At 37.7% G+C, this 17363-nt stretch overlaps 1 protein-coding gene across 4 annotated transcripts in view; it reads left to right on the top strand.

Moving 5' to 3' along the window:
• The window catches only part of LOC131438564 (CD2-associated protein), a 39745-nt gene extending 22436 nt beyond the window's left edge, over positions 1–17309 (top strand). For 3 of the 4 annotated variants that reach the window (XM_058608675.1, XM_058608683.1, XM_058608668.1), the window contains exons 3-6: positions 3264–3465; positions 3531–3642; positions 3711–4188; positions 9218–17309. In XM_058608675.1, coding sequence (XP_058464658.1) covers positions 3264–3465; positions 3531–3642; positions 3711–4188; positions 9218–10977 — 2552 coding nt within the window. In that variant the 3' untranslated portion in view covers positions 10978–17309. Of the gene's footprint in view, positions 1–3065; positions 3162–3263; positions 3466–3530; positions 3643–3710; positions 4189–9217 lie in introns of those variants that run through there. The other variant, XM_058608691.1, reaches the window with a different exon arrangement.
• Positions 17310–17363: the final 54 nt, after the last annotated feature.

The following is a 17363-nucleotide window of genomic DNA, read 5'->3' as shown; positions in this document are numbered from 1 at the left end:
TAGTTGTTATCAATAACATCACAATGAAAGCTCATTTTGCAAAATAAGGATAATTTGGATGCTTCTGTCTCAAGGTAGCATCGGAAAATGTTTTAATAAAATTAATCAAAATTCTTCTTTAATAAAATTCCTCAAAATTCTTCATGTTTTTAAATTTGCTAATGATGACCCTTATTTCATCAGAATTTGTCTCAGTAATGTCCCCTTGAAACAATACTTGTGTTATGCTCATATTTCTGTGAGATGTCAATAGGACTCACAAAATTGGAAAAGTTGTCGGGTTTGATCTTATCCGCCGTTTGCAGGGAGTATTTGAGTTCCTTCTTTGAGAGCTGAAACTGGTTTCTGAGGACCAGTATAGAATCTTAGAAATTCAAATATTTAATGTTTATTTTCTTTGAAAGATCCTCAACTATTCTACAGTAGGATCACAAGAACGTTAATATTGATATAGATGAAGGAGAATTGAATTTAGTTTGAGCTTTTGGAACTGGTAGACTCCTAACTTCAATAATGTATGGCCGATAGTTCCCAAAACAATTTCAGGGTTTACATTGTTTTCTATATGAAATCTGGGTCCTAGCCGATTAGTTCTTAGGTGGTAGAATATATAACTAACTGAGCTAATCATTGCTTAATTTGAAACCCTGAATGTTACTGGTAGATGATTTGAATAAAAATCATTTCACTATCTGTCTTGATTTTCTTGAACTAGATCAATTGTAGAAGGATTTCTCATATAAAATAAATTAGTTGGGCTATTTGGAAATAAAACTGGCTTAAAATCAGCGAAGAGTTTATCATAAAGAACTCGTAATTTCTATTTCTTTTTTTGATTACTCCACGAGTGATGCCTAGCATTTGGAATCTTATTAGGTAAAAATGAATCGATATCTTGTACGTTTTTACAGTTATTATTAAATTTATTAGCTCATCAACGCATTGAAATCGTAAATATGATACATTTAAAAAAAACCTATTGTTTATTGACTAACAAGAATTTTCATCTCCCGGTTTGCGAGAAAAACCAGGAAATTCATTTGCCACCCTGCTTGGAGCCGGTGAGTTAGAACTGCTATTGAAATGACGGTTTCCGAAGATAAAGGGTGATGAGTGTTGAAAAAATTCAGATCGTCACATAAGTGATGACGCAACAAGTTCGTTTAAAAATTATTTCAAGAACCAAGAAGATTGACAAATAAATTAGAAAACTTTTTTTTCATTTGATAATCAATCTATTTTATTGCTACAAGTAAATGTATAGTGTGATGGGTAAGTCGATGCCTTTCACGCCGATGCACCCAGGCGGGCACGATTTCCAACCCCCCACATAGGGTCAGAAAGTTTGCGGATGACCTTAAGGTTAAACCTCTATAATCAAAACAAAATCAAAACAGAAATCTCACTGAAATATTTCACGTTGCAGGGCATTCATTCTAATACATAAATTTGGCGTATATTTCGACCAGTTTCTTACCAATGATGCGCTCGATGTTAGCTTCCAAAGTAGAGATGGCCGGGTTTCGGGTATTTATACCAGAAACCCGACGGGTATTGCTCGAATTCGGGTTCAGATAGAATTTTTGATTCGGGTTGGGTACGGGTGCCGATTTTTTCAATTTTCAATGGGTATGGGTCGGGCTAGGGTTGAAACATTTGGTTGGGTTTCGTTTTTTTACGGGTTTCAGGACTTTTTTCGGGTTCCAGTCGGGTACGCGAAAAGATTTTTATTTTTTTTATCGGATCGGTTCGGTTTTGGAAGCAAAATTTATCTCGTGTTCGGGTCAGGTACAAGTAAAAGTTTTTTTTTTCGATCTGGTACGGGTCGGGTACGGGTTTGATCAAAATGCTTACCCGACCATCTCTATTCCAAAGCAGCAATCGTATTTGGCATGTTTTTTTCAGACGTGAAGCTCAACATATTTCCACAAACACTTGTTTAACGGGATCAAATCAAACAATCTTGGCAACCAATTGACTGCGCTAAAACGAGAAAATAATAGCTTTTAAATTGGTGTATGGTTTCCCGTACAGTGTTGCATGTAGTACCGTCCTGTCGGAAACACATCGACTGCAACCCAATTCTCCCAATTTGAGCAATAAATTGGTTAACATCGTAAGATGTTTCACTAAAGATTTTACTTGTGCTACCGTTATTCTACTTGGAGAAGTGAAGCCAAGCAATACTAATAACATAGCAAAATAACTTTTAGATTGATTGATAAATACTGAATTACTTTTTATTGCCCTTCTATTGAAATATGGTAAATCTGTTTTCGAACAAAAATTGAATTTCGTCACTGGAGACAATTTTGCGATAGAAAACTTTCAAAACACAATTGGTTTTTTGAGCGAATTTTGATAAACTACTGCTGAGTGTCTGTAGCTGTCACATGTCACGAATTACACGTGAACAATCAGTGAAATAATAAGCGTCAAAAATCGAATAGCAATTATAGGATCGATCCCCTATCGACCCCTAGTGCGCAGCAGCAGTAGTAGGATGAGTTTGGGAATCATTGTGTTAAATCATTCGAAAATCAACTTTGTCAGATTGCTTTTATAAACATAACATTGAATTATAAATACATGGAATAGGATGGTTGGAAGAAATTGCGAAAATGTAAATTTGCGAAAAAGAAACTTCTGAGGGATGAGATTTGAAACTGCAAGCTTCTTCAATATGCGGCGGAAATGTTCTGCCTTTGAGCTACCCTTAAAGTGATCCGATAAAACAATACACTGTATACGAACGTGTGTACACACACACACGATGAAGATTTTATTGTACCACTATGCAAGTAACATTTACAGCTGTATTGAAATGTCGAACTGAGTACTTTTGATCACCATTATATATTTAAATATTACAAAATGATGTAGAATGAACTCAAAAGAAATTTGTTTTGATAAAGGGCAGGACCGATGACTTTTATCGAGAATTATCTCATAATGTTTTCAAGTATGTTTTAAACAAAAAATTTCACAAATGTAAGCAAAAATCTAACTGTCGGAAAATGGTGGGTTCACTGTACAAACGCGTTTAGGCCTGGCTAAGTACTCCATTCCACGCGATTGCTTCAGTATTATAACGATCCCGCAGATTGACTAGATCGCACCGGTTTGTGACGATAGTCATTTTGTATTTATGTTTTGATTCGGTATTTTAAAATCGTTTCGTTTTCAGCACTGTGTAAAATAAGTTCACTGTTACTGTAACATTATTTACCTTTCTCTGTGTTTTTTTTTTCGTTGTTTTGCAGTGAGTGCGATTGTCGAGTACGACTATACGGCCAAGGAAGCAGATGAATTGACGCTGAAGAAAGGTGCCATCATAACCAACATCAAGATTCAGCCTGGAGGCTGGTGGGAAGGCACATTGACGGCTACCGGCAGGACCGGTATGTTTCCGGACAATTTTGTTCGAGTGCTGGAACCGGACGATACCAATCCCGTTGTGTTGAGGTAACTCACAGTTGAACTAGAAAGATAAAACGATGGTTGATTATTTCCTTTCTCACCCCACAAAGGGACAAGACTGCCACCCAGAATAGAAGATGTAAAGTTATCTACAGCTACCGAGAGAATAAACCAGATGAACTGACACTGGCAGTCGGTGATGTCATAGAAATTTTCGAGGAGGTAAAGCAATATAGTGAATGCAGTAGAAATCATTAGAGCTTGTCAGACAATTGACTTTTTCTTTTCAGGTTGAAGAAGGATGGTGGCGAGGAAAATTGAACGGAAAAGTTGGAGTGTTTCCATCTAACTTTGTCGAACCGATCGAGTCCGCATCACCTACCTCGGCGAACCGTAAAAGTAGCACCAGCGGTGGTAAACCAACGGCACTGGACGGCAGTTTAGGAGGAAGCCTTACGAAAAATAATAGTTTAAACAAAAGTCGGAGCAGTTTGAACAGCTCACGGGAAGATTTAGATCATGTCACACCGGCCCAGCAACAGGCTCTGCTGCCCGATGCTCCATCATTGCCTCCCAAACCAGTGCGAGAATTGTGCCGAGTTCTATTCGCTTACGCACCGGCCAACGATGACGAACTGAAACTGGTCGAAGGTGACATCATCACCATTCTAACTAAGGACCTACCGGATAAGGGCTGGTGGAAGGGCGAATTGCGAGGACGGGTCGGAGTGTTTCCGGACAATTTTGTCGTCGCGCTACCACCGGAAGGTGAGTATCTGTTTCGAGCGGTAGCGGGGTAAGGTCGAATGTCCGAACGAGAGAAAAATCTATTGGAGAATGTTTTGTTTTTATTAACACTTCCAATAGAAAATTTTGATATTACTGCAACAACATCTAAAGATTGCTAAAAGAACATAAATCAAAGCGCAAAATAGTTAAATAAGACCTGTCCACGTTAAATTTCGGACACCAAAATAATAACAGAAAAAATATCACTCATCATCAAACAAAATCGGTTGTTTATTTCTGAATGATAGAGGTTTTTGTACATTAGAAACAGTTGATTAAGATGTTAATAATTCTTTTTGTAAAATTTCTAACTTTCTGTGATATACCTCCCGTCATTAAGTTTCGTACGTTTTTCTCCGATACGCCCGCGGTGACGATTCCCTTTAGAGCCCAGTACTTCTCTATTGGACAAAGTTCTGGTAGGTTGGCTTGACGTCTTGTGTACCGTTTCAGGGCGGATTTCGCCGAGTGACAAAAGTCCAATTCCAGCCAAAACAGAGCTGGAGAGTCGTGGCTACTGATAAATGGTTGTAACCAATTTCACCGACTTTTTATCCCGTACACATCCATGTTCAAACGAAACATAGATTTTTCCTCCATAGTTACTTATGGCCTGCCAAATCAAATACTTCTTCGAGAATTTGGACACCTTTTTTGTCCGGAAATACTCGGTAAGGACGTTGCTTCGCATTGTAGTATACAAAACCAGATTCGGCGGCTGATTAAAATCTTCGAGCACGAGCAAATTGCTATAAGTCTCCATAGCATGACTTCTGCTTGTCATCACGGTAGAGGCACCTTTTTCACTTTGTATACCTTCAGTCCTTGCCTTTGCTTCACTTTTTGTGCGTATTATTTTGACTTTACAAATTTGCGAGCCACATTTCGCACAGAAAGATTGGGAGTTTTCTTAATATTGGTTCCCTTTTTGTTGTCCATTTATCTGAAGCATACTTTTCGATTTGTTCCACTTCCAACCTTCCGACAAACAGTCAAGTAGTCAATTTGTTCGCAAATATTAAACACGGTATTTTCAGGTAGTTTTAGTTTCATGGCAAGATCGCGTGTGTTGTAGGACTTTTTCTGTTTTTATGACATCATTATTTCCACGTAATTCCTCAAAATTTTCGATCTGGTAATGATTATTTTATAACGAAAGGTTGTTTAACATCATAACTACATTCGTACTATAGAATAATTTTTTTATATCATTTATTTCACCCCGGCTTTAACCATTTTGGTCGTTCTTCAGGGAAGAAAACCTATGGAATAACGATTCAGTTGATACAAATGTTGTTGTAAACTTATTTCCATCACCTTCGAGTCGACAGTTTTCTCAATTTACATAAAAAAATGCACATTGATTGTATGATTTCGTCAATTCAGATCAATGTTGGGAATACTTATTCCCTCTCTCTCTCTTGTAAATATTTTAATGAACCTCACTTAGTTGCTAGAAATATGCTGTACTCGTAAAGAAGTACCATTTTTTCGTAAAACCCGATCAATTGTCCCTTACATGTTCGGGGCATTTGCAACACTCCCTCTACCTCAAAATAACCTTGTAATCCATTTTACATAATTCCTTTTTGTCAGTGAACTTACTACAGATCTCCTCCATGATTACCCTGAGTAGTGTAGAAAGTTTCAGTGCTTTTCAAAAACTATCGATTCCCACCTTTGGTACATGTGCCAAACTTGGTGGCGATTCGTTTCCACTCTTGTTTCACAAAAAATGGGAGATGAAAACTTATCTTTAAAAACCCCTCCTTCTACTAATTCCTACTAATAGATTTTATTCACCCTCCTTCTAGTCTAAATGTCGATTTTCTTCGAACACTCTTCCCCCTGGAAATTGTTCAATGATCATCTCTGAAGAGCAAGAAGTATCTGTGCCAAATTTGATAGCATTCCGTGCAGTAGTTCCGGAGTTATGCCGTTACAAACATTACATACCTCTTTTTAAAGGCACTTGCTATATCCACCCCTATATAATCATATCTATGATATGGAAAATGTTTGCATGGTCTTCAAAAATTATCGATTCTTGTCAAATTTTATGAATTTTTTCATGACCCCCTGTTAATGACACTTGCTACGCTTCCTCTTCTATAAAAATACCTCTATGACTATTCCTGAAGAGCAAGAAATGCCTGTGCTAACTTTTATACCAATTCGTGCAATGGTTCCGAAGCTATGCTGTTACAAACATTACACTCCCGTTTGTAGAGGCACTTACTACACCCTCTCCCCACGAATATCCTTATAATCATATCTAAGTCTTTAAAAAGTAATCATATCTATGGTCTTTAAAAAGTATCGCTTCTCGTCAAATTAGACAAATTTTTTCATACCAACCAACCCCCCCCCCCCCCCCCCCCTCTCACCCTGTTAAGGACGCTTACTACGCTCCCTTTCCCATTAAAACATCCCTATGACCTCAGAAGAGCAAGAAGTATCTGTGCCAAGTTTGATGGTAATCCGTTCAGTAATTCCGGAGTTATGTCGTTTTAAACATTACACCCCCCTTTTTAAGGCACTACATACTTGCTACATACACCCCCCGTATAGTCATATCTGAGGTATGCAAAATTTTACTATGGTCTTCCAAACGTGTAATGTAACAAAAATCTAATGTCGTTTTCGTTTTTAAATTCCACTACACTGGTGTAGCGAAAGATGCACTGAAACCGTTCATTTTTACCAATTGCACTACACCACTGCTACACTTTTTCTGCACCGATGCCACTGGTGTAGCACTCATCAAAAGTTTGGTGTAGCTCTGTGCAATGGAATCGTTTATTGTAGTCAATGGTTACTTTTTATGTTTTCGTCATTTTTGTTCGTTTATTCATGCCTCAGTGTAGCACTGCACCGGTGTGGTGCAAATTAGAAACGAAAACGCCATAAATATGTACCTCGGAATATAACTGTCATATAAGCGAAACGTCTCAGTGATCCGTGGAATAATTCAAAATCTACACTGATAGAAAAGTGTTCGGAATTTAACGTGAACAGTTGGGTTGAAAAAAAAAATGATTTCAACTCCACCAAACTTTTCGTGTTCCTTTTGGGTCCCTAAATATGCAAAATTTTAGTTCAATTGGTGAAACTATATTTTAGCACCCGAGGTTTAAATTTTGTATGTAATTAAGTATGTGAAAACTAACTTTTCACAAAAAAAAACGGCTGGTAATTACCTTATATACTCTAAAAAATCAGTGCATGTGCGCGTTTAACGGGGAAGAAACTATAGAAGACCGCAAAACAATCCGACATTTGTAGAAAAAGTTAGTGAAGGAAAACCTTCACGAGATCCGAACAATGGCTCAATTCTTAATATATCTAGCATCACTGCTGCTAGTGATTGTAATATGATGTGACTTTCTTTTAATGGGCTGTAACGGTTGATCTTAGTTGTTGGATGTCTTTACGGCAGTTACTCAGCGTAGTAGAAAAATTGTTTTAAATAACAAGCCATGTTCCAATAAGTCTAAATTCCTAATTTGAAAAAATAGGTTTTCAGTGACTTCAACAGTGCCTTTGGGTTTTTTAATGAACTCAATTGCAATATTTTTGTCGAAGACATAGACTCACAATCTCAGAAGATATGGACAAAACAATTTATGAAAAAAAAAAAAACAATTTACTTAACTTTTTTGTGTCTTTACAGCAAGTTTTGGAACATGGCTTGTTACTTAAAAAGAATCTTCATACTAAGCTGAGTAATTATCGTGAAGACATCCAAAAACTCAGATCAACCGTTAAAGGATAAGGAAAGAAAGTAGATATATTAAGGAATGAGCCATTTTTCGGACCTTGTATCGGTTTTCCTTTAATAACTTTTTCTACTACTTTTTTTTTCTCGGATTGTTATGCGGTCTTCGAAGGATTTCTTTCTCGATAAATTTCTTACGAAAATATCACATGCACTGATTTTTCTGATTTTTAGAGTTCGTAGGTTGATTTTTTTTGTAAAAAGTCAGTTTCCTCATACTAAATTGCATACAAACCTCGGCACGAAAATGTTTTATCGATCGAGATAAAATTTTGCATAGTTAGGTACCCAAAAGACACGCGCAAAGTTTGGTGGAGCGAGGAAATAATTCATCTTTATTCCATACAACCTTGTCCCTCCGAAGTGAAGTGGCTTTAGTGGAAACCCAAAGAAAGAAAACTAAAAGTGGAAACGTAATGTCACAGATAACAGATATAAAGACTCGATTTTTTTTTTCCAAAAACTGAGTACTCGATCGTTCGTCGCGATCTTTCAAAACGTTTCACTTCGTTCCGGAACGATTGCTAATTATAGAAGTTTCCCAACTACAACGATTGAAATATTTCTTAAACGATTTCCACAATTGCAAAACAAACACTCCACCCCCATGTCGTTTGAATTACATATGAATTCAATCGGAATAAAACAAAAATAAACTTGGGTTTTTAATTTATAGCAAACACACAAATTTAATGTGGGATATGAATGCAGCACCCAAAATAGTGTCCATAGTGGCGACATCTGCAAATATTCGCCAAGCTGCTCGTTAAAATTTTTCACACAGTTTATATGCGAGGCTGTATGTCTGTTATCTTTGGTAAAACAGAAGAGTATCTGAGTACTGGAAATTTACTGTAACTGCTCAACGGTTTGAGTTAAGCTACCTACTAGATGGCAAATGCTATCTCAATTTGAACTGCTAAAGCACTGATGAGCCGAAGGCACAACGTGTTTTTACTGCGCCAAGTTAAATTGATTTTTCTTCTTTCAATTTTAAATATTCTGAAACAAGCAAACAAGTTTACTCTTTGCGAATGGTTCATGTGATCTTGTCTTTCTATCGCAAATATTTGTTGCGTCATACGTGCGATATCGTGTATCATCGATATCAACACTGCATATTAGTATCTTATCATACTACTTTTTTATAAATTTTAATCAACCTAAGCGACGACCGTTTACGACTAAAAAAACGAAACCATTGAGCACAATTTCCATGTTTCATTTCAGTGTCACCCGTCAAAGAATCGTTCCACGCCAAACCGGAGCGTCCCCCTCCGGCGAACAAAATACTGGCCAACAAGCCAAACAACACCGGCCAGGCGAACATCGCCTATCGAAAGGAAAGTTTCGGTTCCAAGGACTCTCTGAACGAGTCCGGTGGTAATTCGGTGACAACGGCGACGGGTTCACCTACCTTCGGTAACGTTGCCGCCCATCGCAAGTCTTTGGACAATCGAAAAACGGAGAATTCACCGGGTGCTCCCATTACCGAGAAGCCTCCGCGGAAAAGCTTGGATAACAAAACGTCGGAGATTCGCAAAAGTTTGGAGAGTCTGGACGAAAAGAAGGCTACCCCACCTCCGGTGCTCGGCAAGAAACCACAGGTGCCGATAAAGAAAAGTCCCTCGATTACGAGTGTGACTAATAATCTGTTCTCTGGTTTGAAGCAGAAAGTGAAAGGAAGCGGTGATAGCAAACCGGTGAGCCAGGATAGTATGGATGGTGTGGGTGGAAGTAAGGTAAAATCCGAGGTAGCAGATAACAATGAAAAGAATGTAACCGGCGAGAGGCTTTCGAGAGACGAATCCGAACTCGGCCATGTCGAACGTGGCTCGGTGTTGAAAGATATGCGTGCCAATCGAGCAAAGGCACCGAAAAGAAGGCCACCAACATCTGCCGGAAGTATAATTGGAGATTCGGGTAGCAACGGAATGAGCAACGGTAACTCTGGACTGTTCCAACAGTTGTCGCACAATGCAGAACCGGAAGCACCGAAACCAGATTTACTGAATGTCAGCCATCACAGTAACAACAATGAAGATGAGTTCATTGCTAAGCCAAAGGCCAGAGAGTGGGAAAAGCACAAGGTACCCTGGATGGATGAACTGAAAGCCAATCAAGCGAAAAAGACCTCACCGAATGTAAATGATTCGAAATCACCCGAGCACCATGCCGTGATATCTAACAGCAATCATGTACAGGAGGAAAATAAAATCGATAATATATCCAAGTCATTCCACATTAGCTCATCGAATGTGGTATCCTCGTCGGTGGCTGCATCCGGACGAACTAGACTATCGGAGAGGTCTGCTACTACCACCGGGACGGCAGACGTATCATCCGCCCCAACGATCAATAGTATTCACAACAATAACAGTTCCTTTGACTTGATTGCGTCCAGTAGAAAGGATACTAGTAGCCATCAGCACTTGTTGACCTCCACTAATAGCGTAGACCAGACCAACAGTGGCAGCAGTAACAATAGCTCTTCTATGACCAAGTCAATGTCTGCCCTTTCAACCAAGATTGCCATTTCATCCGACAGCGGCAGTGCCGGCAATGCGACCGAACCATCTCCTGCTGTTACCGGCAATCGTCCCGTCAGTGTGAACCTAAGAAATCGTAGCATATCACCGACACCCACCACCAGGAACACCAAGACAATCCACATCACGTCAACCAGCAGCAGCGGTATAACGGATCTACCGTCAAATGCAGTTAGTAAGAATGGCACCCACAGTAGCAGTGGACCTACGACTACCACCGCTATTGGACCTTCGGTCGGTATTATGGTACCGATTACCGCGGACAATGTGTGCTCACGCGTGCAGGATCTAGAGCAGAAGGTAACACGCATGGAGAAACAACTCAGCACCCAGAACAATCTGATCGAAGCTCTGCGGCAGATGCTTCGCGACGAAACCGACAAAGTTAAAACACTGCAGAAGGAACTGGAGAAATACGCCCAATGCGTAACGCAGGTATGATAAACCGTTCATACGATTTGTGTATTGTAGGTTAGCGGTGATAGTAGGAACGGTTGGTTCTACACTTTGGAACGTTAAACAATTAGGTATTCATCAAACAGACAAAGAGCGAAACAACATTCCTTGCATTTCTTAGTACATTTAGTATCGAAGCTGGTATTTTGAAACTATATCACGATGGGAAGCAACACGTTTAAAACCGATGATGAACGGAACCATCATCATCATCATCATTAAACGTCTACTACAACAAACTTATCGCGGAAGAAAACGCATCTTAACTTCTACTACTAAACTACAACCATTTTGCAAACCATCCTGTAGTCAGGACCCAAAACATAGTATTACTAAGATGAAAGTACTTTGTTAGAGAGTATTTTACCTTTGTATAAAATTATGAAACGAAACATTATCAGTCAACGGAATAATATAATTGACACGCATACGGAATACGGAATAGTTTAAATGTGAACCATATCTGCCGCAGATAACCGTGTTGGGACTTTTCTAGAAATTTTGAATGATATCTAATTTTGCTTATTCTGTGCAAATGCTGAAAAGGAAAACTGTAAACGTCACAGACGAAATCTTTAGTTCGGCTTGTAATTCATTCAGTGAAGTATGCTGGGATAATAATTTCTTCTAATTTGTAGCTAGATTTAGGATCCTATGGATAACTTTTTTTATGCGTCTTATGGGGAGCTACATAATGTAGTCCTGGACTAAATTCTGACGACTTCAATTTTTTACTGAACTTTCAATAGCTGAACAGTTCGGTAATTGAATTGATTACTGATCGTTCGGTAATGAAAATTGTTGTTGATCTATCAAACAACTACTGAACTGTTCTGTAAACCAAAAGGAAACATCTAACGCATGGATGAGTATTTTTTGTTTTGTTTTTGTCTTTCTCTTACCGGAAGGCACAGTGAAAACCGATTTTTGATTCGAGTTTCATATACCATTCAACTCAATATGTTACCAAAATATGCACTCGTTTTTCTCGGAGATGGCTGGACCGATTTTCACAAACTCTGATTCAAATGTAAGGTCTCTTGGTCCCATAGTCTGCTATTGAATTTTATTCGGATCGAAGACTGATTTTCTTCAACTCAGATTCAACTTAGAATGATAGGATTGACTGTCCCGCTTTGTTCCGTGAGATTACCATCGATGTTCGTCGTCGTGCTCTACGTAACAACGCTTTTCTTTTACTTCGTCTACGTCGCACCAACTATGGAATTACCGGTGCCGTCATAGGCTTGCAAAGATCGTTCAATCGTGTATCATCTGGATTTGACTTTAACCTTCCACGAAAAACAATACAAGCCAAATTTTTACTTAGTATTGAAAATTATCATTAGGTGTTGATTTTTCAATAATAAATAAATAAAAAAAGTAACGGCTTTATAGTCCCCTAGCCTGCTATTGAATTTTATCTCGGTCCGACTGTCGGTTCCGGAGTTACGGGGTGAAATGTGCAAAATGAATTTAAAAAATGCACTCCAGTTCCACAGAGACCGCTCATTCAATTGTCACAAGCTTAGGTTCAAATGAAAGGTCCTACAATCTCGTACAACCCTACCGAATTTCATACACGGATACGACTTCCGGTATCAATCCGGAATAACATGCTGGTAAGTATGAAAATTTCTATACATGGCACAAAAATTCAGCGAAATGCAAAAAAAATCGAGTTCAAATAGAGGTATAATCCTTCAATTAGGCAGGTATGATGACCAAATACGTTGATTTTGGGTATACCAAACCATCGTTCCTGGTTCTAGAAGTACCGGAAAAAGACACGTGTGCTCCAAACCGACAGTTGTTTCAATTTATCAGAAACGGAAGTACCGATTTTTGCAAACTCAGATTCAAATAAAAAGTATTATGTTTCCATAAGTTGATGTAGAATTTTATCCAGATCCGACTTCCGGTTCCGGAAATACAGGGTAGTGTGAATGAAACTGCAACCTGTCATATAAAACGATAAAAATTCTTCTAAATTTGACACAAAATGTTTCAGTTTATAGGTTATGCTAGTTGCTGGCCAAACGAACCGATTCCTAGCCGGAACTCTGCTCATTTTCTCAGAGACAGCTGAGTCGATTTGCACAAACTTAGACTCAAATGAAAGGGTCTATGTTTATAAAAATAGACTGCTTTTGACAATTATTCGGGTCCGGAACAACAGGGTGAGATGTGTTTACAATTTTAAACTGTCGTTTTATTATTATAGTTCTGGTTTAAAATGGATTCGGATTTGGATATTTTTTCAGAAACGGTTTATTGCCAATATTCCTAAGAAAAAAATATTTTTTCGCTGCGAAAAAATGCGATATCTATAAATAAACAAATAGCTTTGAATAATTCTAATGTTTTTAAAACATATGCACTACCCATACTTGTATATCAGTCCCATATTGAAAATCGACATGTTGAGAAAAAGAAGAATACATATTTCGGAAATAATTTGCTTTTTCCGCCACTTTTATCACTGATCCGTGATACTATTGAATCACATACATGGATTACATGATAAACTTTTCATCTGGATTGAAATATTGCATTTTTTGTCATTCATTTATATAAAATTCGTTACGTTACCAGATGGGACCCATATGCGAGTATTTTTGTTAACGAACGAATAGATACTCGCATACCGGTCCCATCTTAGCATGCTATGCTTCTCTCGTGTTCGATATCATATTAAGTCAGGTCATGATGCAATTGAATGGTCATGATGCAATTAAAAGGGAGACTTCCACGGAAGACAGCTCAACCAATGAACTTGTAGACCACCACGTTTGATGCCACCAACGCCCGAGATAAATAATTTGAAAACTCTAGTTCAGCACAGCGCGTTCGAGATAATTACAGTTTGAAATATACGCACATACCTACATCTGATTTTGGTCTAAGTTATGGCAAAAGACCTGAATCTTTTCCTAAAGTTGTTGCTTTGAAGGATGAAATTGCGAGTATATATGGGAGCGATACGTTATGATTCAGAAAGAAGTTATTTTGGCGAGGAACTGAGATCGAAACGCAAAATATCCAATCATACCGGCTATATCCAAAGATCGATTCAAAGATAGTTTATCTTACATTATCTTAATTTTTGCATGCACAGCCAGCATTGAATATTGGTACAGTGGCCAGAAAAAAGAAAAATAATGCAACCTGTACTACCGTTCTACGCATAATTGTCTCATATACATAGGAAATCTTATAGAATATGGGACAATTATGCGTATAGCGGCACATTTTCTAGTTACTAAAACGTGAATTTTAATGCGTGGGATAGATATGCGTGTACTTTCTATACGGGACAGATCCGACTTGATATTTTTTATTAAATTTTACTGAACTAACCCCTAATTATTTTTGCAATTACTGAAAGAAGGGTAACTCGAAAGTTGCCAAAACCTATATGGGACTGATATGCGAGTATAGGCAGTGCACTTGTACCTCAATCCATTGGATGATTGCAAGAGACAGTATTTGCAGAAAATTGGTAATTGGAAGCTAATTTTACCATACGAACGGCATGATTTTCACCCTACTCGGCGACTTTTCAGATTTATCGTATGAATTGTAAAGTTATTTACAGAATTCTTTAAAAACAAAACTTAAAATTCATATACCGAAATATCGGTTATTTCTAATGATTGCTGTAAATGTTATTCAATAAAATTACCGAACATCTGAATTAGATCTTAGTGTGTATCGTAGAATATACCCTAATCACATATTGGTACCGAAATATCTCTTTTTATTAATTGAAGAATCCAATGATCGTGTTTACCACGAGATAGCATGATGGTGATTCTTTTGACATGTCCTATGTATTTAAAAATTTTTGACGAAATTTTCTATTTACTTCAGTTTGATCGATTGCAGATGATAAAACCTAACAAATATGAGTCAAAAGTGGTTATTCATATGTTGTCATCAGTGCCGTAAAATTTCATTTTCATTCAATTGAAATCGACTATACACAGCCGATCAATTGACTGTACTATACTTCATACTCAACACATGTACCGCTCACTGATACACTGAATGAAAAACAATCAGTTTTTCACCCGTTGCACCGTCAACTCAGTTAAACCGCCGTCAGTTTCTCCCTTGAAATAACAAACATCTTTTTCAATTGACTGAGAGAGCGCCTATCAAATTTCAATTGACTGAGAGAGCGCCTAACAAATGAGCTCCTGTCATCGAGCTGATGCCATGTTAATGCCTATTTATTCGAACTTGTTCACCGTTGGTGGCTGAGACAGAGAAACACGTGGGTTCATTCACTCTTGAAACGGAGCAAGCGAAACTTCAAATGACTAGGTATGGTTATTTAATTGACGATGAATCCAGTGGATCTCATTTGAGTATGATTACAAATGTCAATTGAATGATTTGGAATACACTGACAGTGAAAACCAACAATTTTTTCAAATATTCAATCAAAACCTGAAAACTATCACCATTGCTTAGTTCAAAGCTCGCCACTTGAGCAGCGCTGCAATCGCAGAAGAGGTGGCTAGATTCTTCAATATTCTTGTTCTTACCCACAGAGAAACTGGGTCATCCATCGGACCAACTGTGCAACGTATTGGACCAACGGAGCACTTCCGTTGAGCTTTGTTTCTTACTGGTTACCTAGTATACTACAGACTCTCATAGTCATAGGCCGGTGAATATTTCGACAAAAACATTACAAAAAATATAAGAGCAATTGACAGATTCTCTTTGTTCACTTTTTCTGTCTTACAAATCTGGTACTGTTAGAAAAATGGAAATATTACCTTTCACTCTATACCAATGTTTTGTAAGTAAACGTGAAACGTGAATTAATGGAAGCGTTTATGGAATGTTCACATCGACTTCTTAGGGAGTCAAACTCCTATGTTAAAGCATGGGAATCTGACGGCTCCCTGAGAAGTATTCATCAGTCTGTTGCTATGAGAGTCTGTACTAGTATATAAATTAATAATTATCGATTGATTTTTCAAAAGGTCGTATAAACACGCGACAGCATGTTTACTTTCTCTTTTATTAATTACTAGGCGGTTTCCACGTTTACCACTCAACTCTTTGTTTCAAACCTTCGATTTTCGACCACTCATGAAAATCTTTACAATCGCGTCAGATTAATCGAATGAAAAAGTAAAGGAAGAGAAACCGTCACTTGTTCTTTGCAAGTAGAACGTTTTGGGACAAATTGGGTTGGTGCGAAATTCGTTAACATTACCGTAAAATTAAACTAACTTCTTCTAAATACCCAAAAACAATCACTTCCAGATTTTAATATCCTAATAATTCCACTATTATTTGTCCACTTTATTACGAGTCACTCGAAACATAAGCACAACCTTATTCGTATGTTTTTGGTGCCTCTCAGTTACGCACACAGTAAAAGTAGTTTTCAAGGGAAAATAAACATAGTTCAGGAGATAAAATAATAACCTAAAAAATTGACCAACCTCATACTTCACTTGAATGGATTTATGTAGCTTTATCTTAATTGATCTGCGCATACCAGCCGAGATCGACCAAAACTCCGTCTTGAATCCGTCACGCTGGTGATAAAACAGCCTAGAGAGAGAGCAATATTTTTTGTGGAATAACTTTTGATCACTCAGAATGTGTAGCATGCTTCCTGTGCGATTGATTAGAAATATTGCAACTGTGTTGGAAGTTGGGTTTGCTACGAAATTGTGTAGCGTTTTTTGCATGAACTGAAGAAGCAGAACATAAGTATTTGTTGCATTTAGAAAGTCTATTTTTCATATGTTGTAAAGTCATTAAATTTAACTAAAACGCACTTCAACAAGGCATGTGAAAAGATATAGTTACTGCAAACAAACAAACAAACAATATTAGTAAACACGAAAATCGAAGATGCACATAGATGGTAGTAAACCATTGATGTAATTTGCTTACTGCCCGAATAGTCCTTGAAAACAGCGGTTGATAGAGCTGTTTCTTTTGTACTCCCGAACAGACCGTCGAAGATAAACGAAAGAGTTAGGGGCTCGTTTGAGCGCGAGTGGAATTGTTGGTAATCCATTTTCCGATAGTAAGGCGATAAAAAGGAACAACACAGATGATAAAACACAAAAAAATAAACTACCAATCCGAAATGTTCCCCATTTTCTACTACCCATTGGGAGTAGCGGTGTTCGCCATTCTTTTTTTTTGTACATAATAAATCGATAGCGGTAAATCTTATACAATATTTTATTTAGCATTTAGATTTTCACGATTAAAGCATACAGTCGCTTTATACATATACAATATTGAATTCATGATGCATGATAAATTTATGTAATATTATTCTAATAAATCCGCTTTTGCAAATAGAATATTAGCTGCTAGAAGATTCA

This window comes from Malaya genurostris, chromosome 1, assembly GCF_030247185.1.
Source record: "Malaya genurostris strain Urasoe2022 chromosome 1, Malgen_1.1, whole genome shotgun sequence".
NCBI lineage: Eukaryota > Metazoa > Arthropoda > Insecta > Diptera > Culicidae > Malaya > Malaya genurostris.
The sequence above is the reverse complement of the archived record's forward strand: the minus strand, read 5'-3'. Positions and strand labels throughout refer to the sequence as shown.